Source organism: Pelophylax lessonae (assembly GCF_965119305.1).
Source record: "Pelophylax lessonae genome assembly, chromosome: 7".
Taxonomy (NCBI): Eukaryota; Metazoa; Chordata; class Amphibia; order Anura; family Ranidae; genus Pelophylax; species Pelophylax lessonae.
The window spans coordinates 290,702,288-290,719,447 of NC_138774.1; the positions used below are offsets into that span (position 1 = coordinate 290,702,288).

At 42.8% G+C, this 17,160-nt stretch overlaps 1 protein-coding gene across 2 annotated transcripts in view; it reads right to left on the reverse strand.

The window, feature by feature from the left end:
• The window catches only part of ASTN2 (astrotactin 2), a 409,628-nt gene that overhangs the window by 293,967 nt on the left and 98,501 nt on the right, over nucleotides 1–17,160 (reverse strand). For both annotated transcript variants that reach the window (XM_082263954.1, XM_082263953.1), the window contains exon 2: nucleotides 1,288–1,475. In XM_082263954.1, coding sequence (XP_082120080.1) covers nucleotides 1,288–1,475 — 188 coding nt within the window. The remainder of the gene's footprint in view (nucleotides 1–1,287; nucleotides 1,476–17,160) is intronic.

A 17,160-nucleotide genomic window follows, 5' to 3' on the forward strand; every position in this document is an offset into this window, starting at 1 on the left:
TGTGCACCTGTGGGGCATCTGGGTGATCTACAAGCTGCTTCAGAGCGCTGAGAAACTACCACCATAACCTCGGGACAGAAAAATATTTGAATCGAAATTGAAGCGCCATACTGAAATATTAGAGTTCAAAGTAGGGTTTGATACGAACATACTGAAGGGAGAAAACGTTGCTCCAGGTGTGTAATGGTAGTGTAGAGGTGGAATATCCCATAGAGTGCTAGCCCCAGCCCGCCTCCATGGAAAACTTGTAAGAAAAGAAACGACCGCACATCCAGGAATTCCAATTGCCTTTAATTTCCAAAGTGATGACAACAAAGACACAAACATAGGGCTACGTAACCTTATGTTGGTGTCTTTGGTGTCATCACTTTGGAAATTAAAGGCAATTGGAATTCCTGGATGTGCGGTCGTTTCTTTTCTTACAGGGTTTTATACCAAACATGAATTGGTTAAAAAAATACAACCTGTTTTGGGGGCCACATCCTTCTACCTTTATGAGGACTTGTGGAAATGAGAGGTCTCTTCGGTCACACTCTTGCAGTGGTTATCACTCGGTCATTTCTGTGCTTGGTCTAGTCCTTGTCTGGTCTGTTCTTGATCGGGTCTTTGTCTGGTCATGGTCTGGTCTGATCTGGTCATGGTCATTTGTTTGGTCTTGGTCTGTTGGTCTTGGTCTGTTGGTCTTGGTCTGTTGGTCTTGGTCTGTTGGTCTTGGTCTGTTGGTCTAGGTCTGCTCTTGGTCTAGGTCTGCTCTTGGTCTAGGTCTGCTCTTGGTCTAGGTCTGCTCTTGGTCGAGGTCTGCTCTTGGTCGAGGTCTGCTCTTGGTCGAGGTCTGCTCTTGGTCGAGGTCTGCTCTTGGTCGAGGTCTTGGTCTGCTCTTGGTCTGCTCTTGGTCTGCTCTTGGTCTGCTCTTGGTCTGCTCATGGTCTGCTTATGGTCTGCTCATGGTCTGCTCATGGTCTGCTCATGGTCTGCTCATGGTCTGCTCATGGTCTGCTCTTGGTCTGCTCTTGGTCTGACCAACAGGCTGGTTGGGTGATCCAATTAATGTTTTGAATAAAACCAGACGTATTTCAGTACAGTGCTTTGATATCAAATCAAATATTGAATCATTTTCTATCTGATATATTATTGATGAAGCCCAGCTAAACATTAAAATCTTACAATGAGCTTACACAATTGTAAATACTTGCCTGTCTTGAGTCTATCACTCTTTTACAGCAACGCATGATTTCTTCAGACTGATACAACTCATTAATCTATAACAAGAAAGAAATACACACTCACCATAACCGACACATGTAGAACATGAAGTTGTTCATCCAGTTCCTGTACAGGCTCCTGAATGGTCGGGGAGGTGCTGATTAAAGTATGTTCCCTCATATGCAATGATACATGGAAATAAAGGGTCCCATTCTCCAACCATTTCTGGGTCCAATATACAAGTGAGAGGTCGTCACTGGTGCCAGACATCTCTAAAATAAAATATATTATTTTTGTTATTCTTTTTACTATTATTATTATTATTATTATATTATTATTTATAATTCAGTATAATACAGTGCATCCAGAAAGTATTCACAGCACTTCAATTTTTCCACATTTTGTTATGTTACAGCCTTATTCCAAAATTTAATGTATTATTTTCCTCAAAATTCTACAAACAATACCCCATAATAACAAGAAAAGAAAGAAAAGAAGCTTGTTTGAAATCTTTACAAATTTAGTAAAAATAAAAAACAGAAAAAAAAAATCCCATGAACAGAAGTATCACAGCCTTTGCCATGACACTCAAAACTGAGCTCAGGTGCCTCCTGTTTCCACTGATCATCCTTGAGATGTTGCTACAACCTGATTGGAGTCCACCTGTGGTAAAGTCAGTTGATTGGGCTTGATTTGGAAAGGCACACACCTGTCTATATAAGGTCCCACGGTTAACAGTGCATGTCAGAGCTCAAACCAAGCCATGAAGTCCAAGGAATTTTCTATAGACCTCCGAGATAGGATTGTATGGAGGCACAGATCTAGGGAAGAGTACAGAACAATTTCTGCAGCATTGAAGGTCTCAATGAGCACAGTGGCCTCCATCCTATGGAAAAAATTTGGAACCACCAGGACTCTTCCTAGAGTGGGCCGCCCGACCAAACTGATCGATCAGGGAGGGTGGAGGCCCTTAGTCAGGGAGGTGCCTAAGAACCTGATGGTCACTCTGACAGAGCACAAGCGTTTAACTGTGTAGAGAGGAGAACCTTCCAGAAGAACAACCATCTCCGCAGCACTCCACCAATCAGGCTTGTATGGTAGAGTGGCCAGACGGAAGCCACTCCTCAGTAAAAGTCACATGACAGCCCGCCTGGAGTTTTCCAAAAGGCACCTGAAGGACTCTCAGACCATGAGAAACAAAATTCTCTGGTCTGATGAAACAAAGATTGAACTCTTTGGCCTGAAGGGCAAGCGTCATGTCTGGAGGAAACCAGGCACTGCTCATCACCTGGCCAATACCATCCCTACAGTGAAGCATGGTGGTGGCAGCATCATACTGTGGGGATGTTTTTCAGTGGCAGGAACTGGGACACTAGTCAGGAATCAGGATCGAGGGAATGATGAATGCAACAATGTACAGAGACATCTTTTATGAAAACCTGCTCCAGAGCGCTCTTGACCTCAGACTAGGATGAACGTTCATCTTCCAACAGGATAACGACCCTAAGAACACAGCCGAGATGACAAAGGAGTGGCTATGGGACAACTCTGTGAATGTCCTTGAGGGGTGTCATTATAGGGAATTGTTTGTAGAATTTCAAAGAAAATAATGAATTGAATCCATTTTGAAATGAGGCTATAACATAAAATGTGGAAAAAGTGAAGCGCTGTAAATACGTTCCAGGTGCACTGTGTGTGTGTGTGTGTGTGTATATATATATATATATATATATATATATAAGAGAGAGAGAGAGAGAGAGCGCGAACAGGGTGCTTATTGCTAGCGGCTACAGCCGATTGCAATAATCACATGTATAAATCCAACATGCTGGTTGTACCTAAGTTGATCAATGGATCGACTTGGGTACAATCAGCCTGCCTATAGATGGTTGGAATGCAACCTTCCAAGTATAAGGGAGGAGGATAACCTACAGTATCTCACAAAAGTGAGTACACTCCTCACATTTTTAGCCATTAATGTCTAAGCCACTGGCAACAAAAGTGAGTACACCTCTAAGCGAAAATGTCCAAATTGGGCCCAATTAGCAATTTTCCCTCCCGGTGTCATGTGACTCGTTAGAGTTACAAGGTCTCAGGTGTAAATGGGGAGCAAGTGTGTTAAATTTGATGTTATCGCTCTCACTCTCTCATACTGGTCACTGGAAGTTTAACATGGCACCTCATGGCAAAGAACTCTCTGAGGATCTGAAAGAAAGAATTGTTGCTCTACATAAAGATGGCCTAGGCTATAAGAAGATTGCCAACACTCTGAAACTGAGCGCAGCACGGTGGCCAAGACCATACACCGGTTTACCAGGACAGGTTCCACTCAGAACAGGCCTCACCATGGTCCACCAAAGAAGTTGAGTGCACGTGCTCAGCGTCATATCCAGAGGTTGTCTTTGGGAAATAGACGTATGCGTGCTGCCAGCATTGCTGCAGAGGTTGAAGGGGTGGGGGGTCAGCCTGTCAGTGCTCAGACCATTTGCCGCACACTGCATCAAACTGGTCTGCATGGTTGTCGTCCCAGAAGGAAGTCTCTTCTAAAGATGATGCACAAGAAAGCCCGAAAACAGTTTGCTGAAGACAAGCAGACTAAGGACATGCATTACTGGAACCATCTCCTGTGGTCTGATGAGACCAAGATAAACTTATTTGGTTCAGATGGTGTCAAGCGTGTGTGGCGGCAACCAGGTGAGGAGTGCAAAGACAAGTGTGTCTTCCTACAGTCAAGCATGGTGGTGGTGGTGTCATGGTCTATGGCTGAATGAGTGCTGCCGGCACTGGGGAGCTACAGTTCATTGAGGGGACCATGAATGCCAACATGTACTGTGACATACTGAAGCAGAGCATGATCCCCTCCCTTCAGAGACTGGGCCGCAGGGCAGTATTCCAACATAACGACCCCAAACACACCTCCAAGGTGACCACTGCCTTGCTAAAGAAGCTGAGGGTAAAGGTGATGGACTGGCCAAGCATGTCTCCAGACCTAAACCCTATTCAGCATCTGTGGGGCATCCTCAAACATGAGGTGGAGGAGCGCAAGGTCTCTAACATCCACCAGCTCAGTGATGTCCTCATGGAGGAGTGGAAGAGGACTCCAGTGACAACCTGTGAAGCTCTGCTGAACTCCATGCCCAAGAATGGCGGCCACACAAAATATTGACACTTTGGGCCCAATTTGGACATTGTCACTTAGGGGTGTACTCACTTTTGTTGCCAGCGGTTTAGACATTAATGGCTGTGTGTTGTTATTTTGAGGGGACAGCAAATTTACACTGTTATACAAGCTGTACACTCACTACTTTACATTGTAGCAAAGTGTCATTTCTTCAGTGTTGTCACATGAAAAGATAGAATAAAATATTTACTAAAATGTGAGGGGTGTACACACTTTTGTGAGATACTGTATATACACACATATGTGTTTAAATGTTTCAAAAATACACCTAATGCAAACAAGTTGCTCATTGGTTAAAATATAGATGGGGTGTAGTACTATGCTGTTATTTACTTATGGTAAAGCAATAAAATATATAAAAAAAAAACATTTAAATATATTTCTCTAAATAAAAATATTAAAAGGGGATGGATGTATAGTGTTTCTGTATTTGCTATGTTGAAAACTAATAACATAATATTCGAGATATATAATTTTTTTATTTTATATATATATATATATATATATATATATATATATATATATATATATATATATATAGCAAATACAGAAACACTATACATCCATCCCCTTTTAATATTTTTATTTAGAGAAATATATTTAAATGTTTGTTTTTTTTTTATATATTTTATTGCTTTACCATAAGTAAATAACAGCATAGTACTACACCCCATCTATATTTTAACCAATGAGCAACTTGTTTGCATTAGGTGTATTTTTGAAACATTTAAACAAACTGCACATCCAATGGAAGAACCAAAAAAAAAAAAAAAATGACTGTGACCTGAAAATTGAAAAATATTTATTCATTCACTCTGGGAAATTTCCTAAGATGCAGATTTTCTGTAATCAAGCCATGAAATAAATGGCGTTTGGCTGCGGGAGATGGATTAATCCTTTGATGGCTCCGCTCCATAGTATAAATGGAATAAAAGGAAAATATATGCGTTGTTTATCTAAATTCGAACACATTCATCTGTCTGCAGCCAAGAAGTTTATTTTTTTGCCTATTGGCTGCGAGAAGCTCTTTCTTCTTTTATGGACTTTTGTGACGTTTTTCATACACTTATGCTTTTTTTTTTTTTTTGGGTCAAAACTAGACCTGGCACGCAACAGTTCTGACTGAAAACCTTATTTTTCAAAACACAACATCATTTCCTATCCAAAATGGTACCTAGAAACCAACTGAGAAAAATGATGGCGGTCATTAAAACATTAGGATTAGCTTAATAGGCAATGGTTTGGGTTTTATTTTTGCTTTTGTTTTTTTACAATGGGTGTTTGGAAACCATTTACCATCCAAATGGAAATTCACACGCATTATCCAATCATGTGAATTGGCAAACTATTGGTATTGTATATATAATGTTCTGCAAATAAAGTGTAAAAAAAAATGTGTATTAAAACCCGCGCTAAATAAATATAAAATGGTGCCACCTGCAGCTGCTGCTCACAAGGTAAAAACCAAGAAAATTGTAAGATGTACTAAAACAACGCTACCAGGCGTATGAAAAGTGATAAAATATAAATAATTCACAAATTGCAAAATATAAATAGTAAAGTGACAAAATCTAAAATGTCCAAAAATCATTCAATCATAATAACAATAAATATGAATAATAAAGTATTATTAAATATTCATATTAAACTATTAATTAATATTAAAGAATATTATGTTCTGCGAATGCAGAGCCTTCTTTAACCACTTGCCGACTGCCGCACGACTATTTACGTCGGCAGTCAGCCCCTCACAGGCAGAATGACGTAGTACTACGTCGCTAGCCTGTGAGGGTCTAGGGAGCGAGCGCGCGCCCCCGCTCGTTCTCGAACACTCCAGCGCGAGTGACCGGCAGCTCCGATGTCCGCCGGTCACTCGGCGATCGTCGCTGCAGAGGGAGAAAGGCAGGCGGTTGATGTAAACAAGCCGTCTGTCATTCTCCCCTGTGTAGGAGTGGTGATCATACGGTTCTACTATGTAGGACCGTTGATCATTGTTCCTACACCTCAAGCCACAGCCAATCACAGTTAGAAACACGCAAAATTTACGCATTTTTTTGTTTATAGCACATGATCAAAAAATTGCACAGGTGATCAAATACCACCAAAAGAAAGCTCTGTTTGTGGGAAAAAAGGACGTCAAATTCGTTTAGGTACAGCGTCGCACGACCGCGCAATTGTCCGTTAAAGTCACACAGTGCCGAATCGCGAAATAGGCCCTGGTCAGGAAGGGGGTAAAATCTTCCGGGGCTTAAGTGGATAAAGGCAAAACCAAGCGCAACTTTTGGCGCAGATTTAAAGACCATATATACTATACTTAGGGAAAACAATTAAAATAAATATAGTGGTGGGCAAAAAAAATTAACAGATGGCGCTCATACATAGAATATACCTTCTCACCATCAGAAATTACAGCATTAATGACCTCCTTTTAAGATTCAAAATGGTATCTTAAGGCATCATTGACGCACTCATTAGGCAAGTTGAAGACCTAAGGCACCTCATCAGCTATATATCCCATCTCTCTTCACAAATTTCAAAATTCACACTGCCCTATGCCCACAATGCGGCCACCATAAACCTACACTAGCCCACAGATTTTGGCAATGCCCCCGAATTTCTTCATTCTGGGATTTACGGATTTACTCAAGGGTGTAACTGGCCTAAACTTCTCAATCACCTCACTTTAATGTTATTCAATCAAAATATAAATGAACAATCACTCCACACTCTGCATACCTCCCCCCAATGGGTCCACTTGGGTCTATTAGCTGCAAGAAAAGCTATCCTAAATACGTGGACAGTTCCTTCTCCTCCCAAAATCTCAATGGTTAAAAAGGACCTTATGAACCTTCTAAAAAGAGAAAAAATAGAAACCGAGATCCAGGACTATACCTCCAGAACAAAAATTATTTACCAGATGGCGCTCAGAATTAGAAAACCTTCTCCCCACTGGAAATTACGGCATTAAGGACCTCCTTTCAATATTCAAAATGGTATCTCAAGGCATCATTGACGCACTCATTAGGCAAGTTGAAGATCTAAGGTAGGGATCTTCAAACTACGGCCCTCCAGCTGTTGCAGAACTACACATCCCATGAGGCATTCTAAAACTCTGACATTCACAGACATGACTAGGCATGATGGGAATTGTAGTTCCTGAACAATTGGAGGGCCATAGTTTGAAGACCCCTGATCTAAGGCACCTCATTGGCTATATATCCCATCTCTCTTCACAAATTCCAAAATTCACACTGTTCTCTGCCCACAATGCGGCCACCATAAACCTACACTAGCCCACAGATTTTGGCAATGCCCCCGAATTTCTTCATTCTGGGATAAGCTAACTGTTCTATGCCCACAATGCGGCCACCGAAAACCTACACTAGCCCACAGATTTTGGCAATGCCCCCGAATTTCTTCGTTCTGGGATAAGCTAACTGTTCTATGCCCACAATGCGGCCACCATAAACCTACACTAGCCCACAGATTTTGGCAATGCCCCCGAATTTCTTCATTCTGGGATAAGCTAACTGTTCTATGCCCACAATGCGGCCACCATAAACCTACACTAGCCCACAGATTTTGGCAATGCCCCCGAATTTCTTCGTTCTGGGATAAGCTAACTGTTCTATGCCCACAATGCGGCCACCATAAACCTACACTAGCCCACAGATTTTGGCAATGCCCCCGTATTTCTTCATTCTGGGATAAGCTAACTGTTCTCTGCCCACAATGCGGCCACCATAAACCTACACTAGCCCACAGATTTTGGCAATGCCCCCGAATTTCTTCATTCTGGGATAAGCTAACTGTTCTCTGCCCACAATGCGGCCACCATAAACCTACACTAGCCCACAGATTTTGGCAATGCCCCCGAATTTCTTCATTCTGGGATAAAGTAACGGATTTAGTTAAGGGTGTAACTGGCCTAAACTTCTCAAAATCACCTCACTTAAGGCTATTCAGTCAAAATATAAAGGAACAATCACTCCACACTCTGCAAAAAGACACCACCGCCCCAATGGGCCCACTTGGGTCTATTAGCTGCAAGAAAAGCTATCCCGTAAAACATGGAAAATACCTTCTCCTCCCAAAATCTCAATGGTTAAAAAGGCTCTTGTGAACCTTCAAAATGGAGAAAAATAGACACAGAGATCCAGAACTATACCCCCACAAAAAAATTCTTTATCAGATGGCGCTCATACATAGAATATACCTTCTCACCACCGGAAATGACTGCATTTAATATTCGGAATGGTATCTTAAGGCATCATTGACGCACTCATTAGGCAAGTTGAAGATCTAACGCACCTCATCAGCTATATATTCCATCTCTCTTCGCTAATTCCAAAATTCACAATGCCCTATGCCCACAATGCGGCCACCATAAACCTACACTAGCCCACAGATTTTGGCAATGCCTCCGAATTTCTTCATTCTGGGATAAGCTTTACTCAAGGGTGTAACTGGCCTAAACTTCTCAAAATCACCTCACTTAATGCTATTTAGTCAAAATATAAAGGAACAATCACTCCACACTTTGCAAAATGACACCCCGCCCCAATGGGTCCATGGCTGCAAGAAAAGCTCTCCTAAAAACATGGACAATTCCTTCTACTCCCAAATTCTCAATGGTTGAAAATATTCGAAAAATGGTATCTCAAGGCATCATTGACGGACTCATAAGGCAAATTTGAAGATCTTTAAGTGTAAAAAATTACACTTAAAGTGGACCCAAGCTCAAAGGACAATTTGCTCTCTTATAGGGAATATCTGGGCATGGTAAAGCTGAAGTCTTGTTAAAAACCGTTAGTTATATACCCGTGATGAAATCTGTCCTACAATGTGCAGGCCGGAAGTTCAGGAGCAGGAAGAGGACTGGGCATCCCTGCAGCGTAGATTTATACAGAACCCATTCTGTAGAATGCTTCACTACAGGGATGCCCGGTCTTCTTCCTGCCACTGAATTTCTGGCACTGTGGGGGTTAACAGCTTCATATCTCCAGGCTCCGTTGCACTAAAGATGACCCAAGGTAACACACCCCCTCTTGCCCTCTCCTCCAATGGGAAAGGTTCTTTCACTGATTACACTGCCTATAGCATGGTCTGTGAATAGGGGAGTGTCTGATTACTCGCATGATTCTCCCGTCCATTTACAGATCAGTTTACAGGCAGCGTAATCTGTAAAAGCACTTTTCTCATTGGAGGAGAGGGAAGGAGGGGGTGTGTCCCTGTTGGATCATCTTTAATTTCGTTGATTCGAAGCTGTAAACCCACACAGCACTGGACGTTCAGCAGCAGGAAGAGGATGGGGCAGCCCTGCAGTCAAGGTTTTTGCAGGAAACCACCAGTCTGCACACCGTGGGACATCCTTCATTACATATACACTATATTGTCAAAAGTATTGGGACGCCTGCCTTTACACAAACACATGAACTTTCATGGCATCCCAGTCTTAGTCTGTAGGGTTCAATATTGAGTTGACCCACCCTTTGCAGCTATAACAGCTTCAACTCTTCTGGGAAGGCTGTCCACAAGGTTTAGGAGTGTCTATGGGAATGTTTGACCATTCTTCCAGAAGAGCATTTGTGAGGTCAGGAACTGATGTTGGATAATTCATCCCAAAGGTATTCTATCTGGTTGAGGTACAAACCAGTCAAATTCCTTGCTCATCCATGTCTTTATGGACCTTGCTTTGTGGACTGGTGCGCAACCATGTTGGAACAGGAAGGGGCCATCCCCAAACTGTTCCCATAAAGTTGGGAGCATGAAATTGTCCAAAATGTCTCGGTATGCTGACGCCTTAAGAGTTCCCTTCACTGGAACTAAGGGGCCAAGCCCAACCCCTGAAAAATAACCCCACACAAAATTACCCCCCCCCCCCTCTCCACCAAATGATTTGGACCAGGGCACAATGCAAGGTCCATAAGGACATGGATTAGCGAATTTGGAATGTAGGACTGGCCTGCACAAAGCTCTGACCTCAACCAAATAGAACAGTGTCTCTCAACCTTTTTTTAAGGTAAGGCACCCTTTAAAACCATGGGCAGTCCTGAGGCACGCCATTCTAAAATGAAAAAACTATTCTAATACCTTTTATATAAAGCAGCAACATCCACACACGTAGGGGACTCAATGTTAGAGGTGATTTATTCTTCCAAAGCAAATGCACTTTTGCACACTGGTATTGATCAGTACACCAATGTTTCTCTCCTCCCTCAATTTCTCTCCATTGGTCAGTTCATTTTACCCCAGTGCTAAGGGAGAGGGGAAGGAAAGGGTCAAACAAGGATGCTGTGGAGGAAACAGACATTCTCCTTATCAACTGATGATATCCTTGGTTGTTGGGATGCCAGCGTCTTGAAAGTGTAATTGTGCATAAGGAAAACCTGTGGCTTTGTGTAACCAAAAGGACCAGCAGTGCAAGAATCTCCTTCATTTGTTTCTTTAAATTTGTGCTTTCCAGACCTTCGTGTTGATTTGATTATTGGTGGAGAAATAAAGAAGCAATAGCAGCGGCGGCCTGTCCATTGGGGGTGCAGGGGCGCCGCCCCCCCCTATCCATGCGTCTGGCCCCCTAATCTACATGCAGGGCGCCGGACGCATGGATTCTAATAGGGTTTTTTTTTTTTTTTTAAGCACGTGATTAGAGCCAGAGGCTCTAATAGGCTTAAAAAAAGGGTGGGCTCAGGGCACAGAGCACTGCGCCCTGTCACAGCCCACCTGGGGTGGGGTCTTGCAGTGGAGAAGGAACCCAGTTGCAGTGGAACTGCACTCCCTTACAATCACGACCCTCAGGAGTCCCTGGAAGTGGGAACAGGGCCCCGTAGGGTCTGTGGTGGCACGGAGGCCTTTAATGAAGAGGAGGAAGTAAAGTCGACAACTCTGGAGTCAGGTCTGGCAGGCAATCAAGGAGTATCAACCTGAGGGAGAAAGGATCAGGAACCAGGAACACAGGCAAAGCAATAGCAGACACACAGGAGCAAGGAAAATAACCAAGCACTGACTGGAAGGTGTGCATGGTTTATATAGGGAGCCAGGATCACATGACCCGCCACCTCCCACCAGTAGGTGGGGCTGCTAGGGGCTATAAAGGGAGGTCAGAGACCCAGCGCCATCTTGATTTGCTTCATAGAACCTGACCTTACCAGATCTTCAACTCTCCTCTCTCAATCTGTGTAAAACACTGGAACCGCATAGCGGCTGCCATCTTGCCACGACAGTGTGCTACTGCAGTCCTCAGAGGTGAGGGGAGGAGAAGGAACCACTGCAGACCCGAAGGAGGTGTCTCCGAGGACGGCAAGCACAGAGAATCTGTTGCGAGAACGCCCCAGGCGCCCAGTTGCAGGTGAGTACGCGGCAGTGCCGTGACACGCCCTGAACCTACCCAGTTGTGTGACAATAGCGAACGAATATTCCCTATTGTCGCACCGATTCTCCTCCTTGCCAATCAGGAAGTGGGTCCTGAGACCCGTTTCTTGATTGGCCGAAAGGAGAAGCCATGCCACTGGCCAAGGAGGAGGGAGGAGACGCAGGAGACTGAGGGGGAAGCCGTCGCTGCCTGCCCTCCACATGTCCAGGGTGAGTGAGCCTGCGACCATGGGGGGGGGGTATGGTGTGCGGGCTAGTGTGGTCCGGGGGGGTATGGTGTGGTCCGTCTGCCACCCCTTCCCCGGCCCATGGAGCACCAGCCACCACTGATCAATCAATAGGTGAACAGGAGGAAGCTCTGACATGAGGAAGCAAAAGCCCTGATTCAACCAAGATGGCCTCCTCTTCACAGAAACAAAGTGTAGAACAAGGCACAGTAAGTCCAGGATGGGGAGAAGATCAGAGACCACACATGATACTGGTGACCTAGCCCTTTGCTTCCTGTCTACCATTTTTCAGGCACAGCTTCCAAAGTTCAGGTTCTCTTTAAGACAAGCAGAGGCATATGCAAATGTTTCAGTACTTGGAGTATATTTATTGAGCGGTAAACATTATCCAAAGTTTGTCTTGAGGGAAAAAATTTCCGTCTGATCAGCATGGACCAATTTCAGACTATAATGGTGTGTAATATTGCAATAAGATATATCCTTCCTTGGCGTAGGTACAAACACATTAAAAAATACTTTCAGTTCGGAAATTATCTGCAAGCCGGTCTCCTTGTAAAAACTAGGATAGGCATCAAGCCCTAGTGACTTGTGTTTTTTTTTTTTTATCTTAGTGGTAATGACAATTTCTTTTTTGCGATTTATTTATTTCAAGCAAAATGTATTTATTTTCATATAAACCCAAAACAAAAATGTATTCTAACCACTTAACCTCCCTTTAACCACTTAAGCCCCGGAGGATTTGGCTGCTCAAAGACCAGGGCCTATTTTGCAATTCGGCACTGCGTGAATTTAACGGACAATTGCGTGGTCGTGCGACGCTCTGGCTGGAAGGTGTGCTTGGTTTATATAGGGAGCCAGGATCACATGACCCGCCACCTCCCACCAGTAGGTGGGGCTGCTAGGGGCTATAAAGGGAGGTCAGAGACCCAACGCCATCTTGATTTGCTTCATAGAACCTGACCTTACCAGATCTTCAACTCTCTTTTTTTATCTTAGTGGTAATGACAATTTCTTTTTTGCGATTTATTTATTTCAAGCAAAATTTATTTATTTTCATATAAACCCAAAACAAAAATGTATTCTAACCACTTAACCTCCCTTTAACCACTTAAGCCCCGGAGGATTTGGCTGCTCAAAGACCAGGGCCTATTTTGCAATTCGGCACTGCGTGAATTTAACGGACAATTGCGTGGTCGTGCGACGCTCTACCCAAATGAAATTGACGTCCTTTTTTTCCCACAAACAGAGCTTTCTTTTGGTGGTATTTGATCACCTGTGCGATTTTTACTTTTTGCGCTATAAACAAAAAAAGAGGGAAAATTTTGAAAAAATAACAATATTTTTCAAAATTTTTTTATATGAAATTCCAAAAAAAATGTAAAAATCAAAATTTTTTAACATTTTAGGCCAATTTGTTTTCTGCTACATATTTTTGGTGGAAAAAATCGCGATAAGCGTATTTTGATTGGTTTGCGCAAAAGTTATTGCGTTTACTAACTACGGGAAAGATTTGTCATTTTCGTTTTTTAACTAGTAATGGTGGCGATCTGCGATTTTTTTTTTTTTTTTTGCAGGACTGCGACATTGCGGCGGACAGATCGGACTCTTGACTGACATTTTTGACACTTTTGGGGGTACCAGTGACATTACTACAGTAATCAGTGCTATACATATACACTGTTAATGTAAAAATGACACTGGCAGGGAAGGGGTTAACTTTATTAGAGATCGAGGGGTTAAATGTGCCCCTAGGGGCGTGCTTCTAACTGTCAAGGGGTGTGGCTTTTGATGTAACCATAGAGACATACGATCCTACATAGCAGGATCGTATAGTCTCTGAAGTTACACCAGGGAGAATGATGGACGGCTGTGTTTACGTCAGTCGTCTGCCTTTCTCCCTCTCCAGTGGGAGATCGGGAGTGACCGGCGGACATCGGAGCCACCGGTCACTCGTGCTGGAATGTCAGGGAACGAGCGGGGGTGAGAGCATGCCTCCGACGGCGCGCGCTCGCCCCTTAGAGGCTTGTGGGCGAGCGACGTACCGGTATGTCGCTTTGCCCAGGAGGGGCTGACTGCCGCTGTATATAGTCGTGCGGCAGTCGGCAAGTGGTTAATGACCAGGACATTTTTTGCGATAGGCACTGCGTTACTTCAACTGACAATTGCGCATGCAACGCTGTACCCAAACAAATTATATATACTTTATTTTTTTTTACCAAAAATATGTAGCCGAAAACAAATCGGCCTAAAATGTTAAAAAAAAATTTGATTTTTTACATTTTTTTTTGGGAATGTTATATATCAGAATGTAAAAAATAGTTTTTGTTTTTTTTTTCAAAATTGTCGCTCTCTTTTTCAAAAATTAAAAACCGCACAGGTGATCAAATACCACCAAAAGAAAGCTCTATTTGTGGGAAAAAAAGGACATAAATTTAATTTGGGTACAGCGTCGCACGACCGCGCAATTGTCCGTAAAATTAACACAGTACCGAATCGCAAAATATGGCCTGGTCAGGAATGGTGTAAAATCTTCCGGGCTGAACATACGCTCATTGAGAATTTTTTTGTCAAAGACATGTAGCTAAATACATTTTGGCCTAAATGTATGACAAAAATTGAATATATTGGCTATTTTTTAACTGTCAAAGTAGAAAATGTCAATTTTTTCGCAAAATTTTCGCTCTTTTTTTATTAATATTGCAAAAAACAAAAAAGCGCAGAGGTGATCAAATACCACCAAAAGAAAGCTCTGATTGTGGGGGAAAAAGGACGTAAATTTCGTTTGGGTACGGCATTGCATGGCCGCGCAATTGTCAGTTAAAATCACGCAGTGCCAAGTTGCAAAAAGTGGCCTGGACGCAAAGCAGGAAAATCCGGTGGTAAAGTGGTTAATGACCAGGACATTTTTTGCGATAGGCACTGCGTTACTTCAACTGACAATTGCATACCCAAACAAAATATATATATACTTTTTTCTCCATAATTTTTTTTTTTTGTTCTTAAATCCTGAGACAATTCTTTTGCTGCCCTTTCTTTTCTTCATACTCTGTGTGGCACACACAGACACACAACAGAAAGGTTGAGTCAATTTTTTACCATTTTAACTGGTTGCTGGTGTGATTTCTATATTGTCAGCAGCTGATCATTGATAAAGGTGAGTTTTTAATTACAAATTACGGAAGCATCACAAACTAGGAATGCAATTATTTCTTACAATTTTGAGAAGGTGCCAATAATTTTGTCCAGTACATTTTTGGAGTTTTGCGTGGAATGTGTCACATTTGGCTTTTTGTTTCTCAACTTTTTTGTGCCATACCAATACAAACAAAAGAAATAACACTTTCTGGGTGAAGTGGTGCCTTATCTGACCTCTGGGTGAAGTGGTGCCTTATCTGTGTAACGCTCCTGCGTTTTACGTATGATGTGGATTTTCAGCTGCAGAAATATTCCACTTCAGTAGTCATGTAGAGAAACGCTGAGACACCATTCCCAACTCTCAATGACTCATCATGTGTGGATGATCTCAATTCAGCAAGTAAATACACACACTCAATAAGAGGTTTCCTAGAGTGACTTATGTATATAGTAACACAGTGATGATAGGCTGAAGAGACAGGTTGGGTAGAGATGGTAGATGACAGACACTTGAAAGGAAATGTTCTTGAAAGTAAGATAGTAGCAGATGGGATGCAGATAGGTTTAGCAATCATGTATGGTAGTAGATGACAGAGTAGCAGGTGGACATACAAGAGAGATCAACCCAGTGCAAGAACAGGTGGTAGTAGGCTCAAGAGCTAGCAATCTTAGATAATGCAGATGTAGTAATAGTCCTTAGTATGCAGAGCTAGATAGTGTAAGCTTTAGTATAAAGGTTATAGAGGTTTCCCCTGTGGGGTACTTATCACTAATAGCAATGTAGCAGAGGAGAGGTTCGGCAAGAGCGGATGATCCGGTAGCGGGATACAGGGATCAGCGCAGCGTGGTTCCGACAGCGAGGTATGCTTGCAAGCATGAGAGCTTCAAGACAGGTTAGCATCAAGGCACAAAGCAGTTTGAACGAACACATGTGAGTGAGAGCCGGCGATCTAAATAGCCATCCAGTCCGGCGCTCAGTGATGACAGCATCAGTCTTAAAGGTGTATGCGCACCTTACCAAAAGAGAATGGTGGGGCGCATACACTTATGAAAGAGTAATTAGGGTACCCAAAGGTACCAGAACATTACAATCTGACCGATATTGCAAGGGTGCCAATTTTTTTTGCCCATGACTGTATGTGTGTAATGGTTTCCTTGTTGCCTTTCAGCGGGTCAAATGTAATGTTTGAGCCTAATAGAACATAAGCCCTAAGAACATTCAACTATGAGGGTTAACATTTACCAATAAAGAGCCTAACACTATAAGCCAAGAAATTTCAACCAGCATGGCAAATACAGTGAGGGAAAATATATTTGATCCCCTGCCGATTTTGTACGTTTGCCCACTAATGGTCGGTTTATTTTAACCCTGAGAGACCGAATAACAACAAAAATATCCAGAAAAACACATTTCAAAAAAGTTATAAATTGATTTGGATTTTAATGAGTGAAATCCATATTTGACCCCTTCACCAAACATGACTTAGTAGTTGGTGGCAAAACTCTTGTTGGCAATCACAGAGGTCAAACGTTTCTCGTAGTTGGCCACCAGGTTTGCACACATCTCAGGAGGGATTTTGTCCCACTCTTTTTTGCAGATCCTCTCCAAGTCATTAACATTTTGAGGCTGACGTTTGGTAACTCGAACCCTCAGCCCCTACCACATACTTTCTATGCGATTAAAGTCTGGAGACTGGCTAGGCCACTCCAGGACCTTAAAGTGCTTCTTCTTGAGGCCATCCTCTTTTGCCTTGGCCGTGTTTTTTGGGTCATTGTCATGCTGGAATACCCATCCATGACCCATTTTCAATGACTTGGCTAAAGGGAGGAGGTTCTCACCCAAGATTTGACAGAACATGATTCTCTCTATCGTCCCTTTAAAGTGGTGAAGTTGTCCTGTCCCCTTAGCAGAAAAACACCCCCAAAACATAATGTTGCCACCTCCATGTTTGATGGTGGGGATGGTGTTCTTGGGGTCATAGGCAGCATTCCTCCTCCTCTAAACACGACTTTTTGAGTTGATGCCAAAGAGCTCAATTTTGG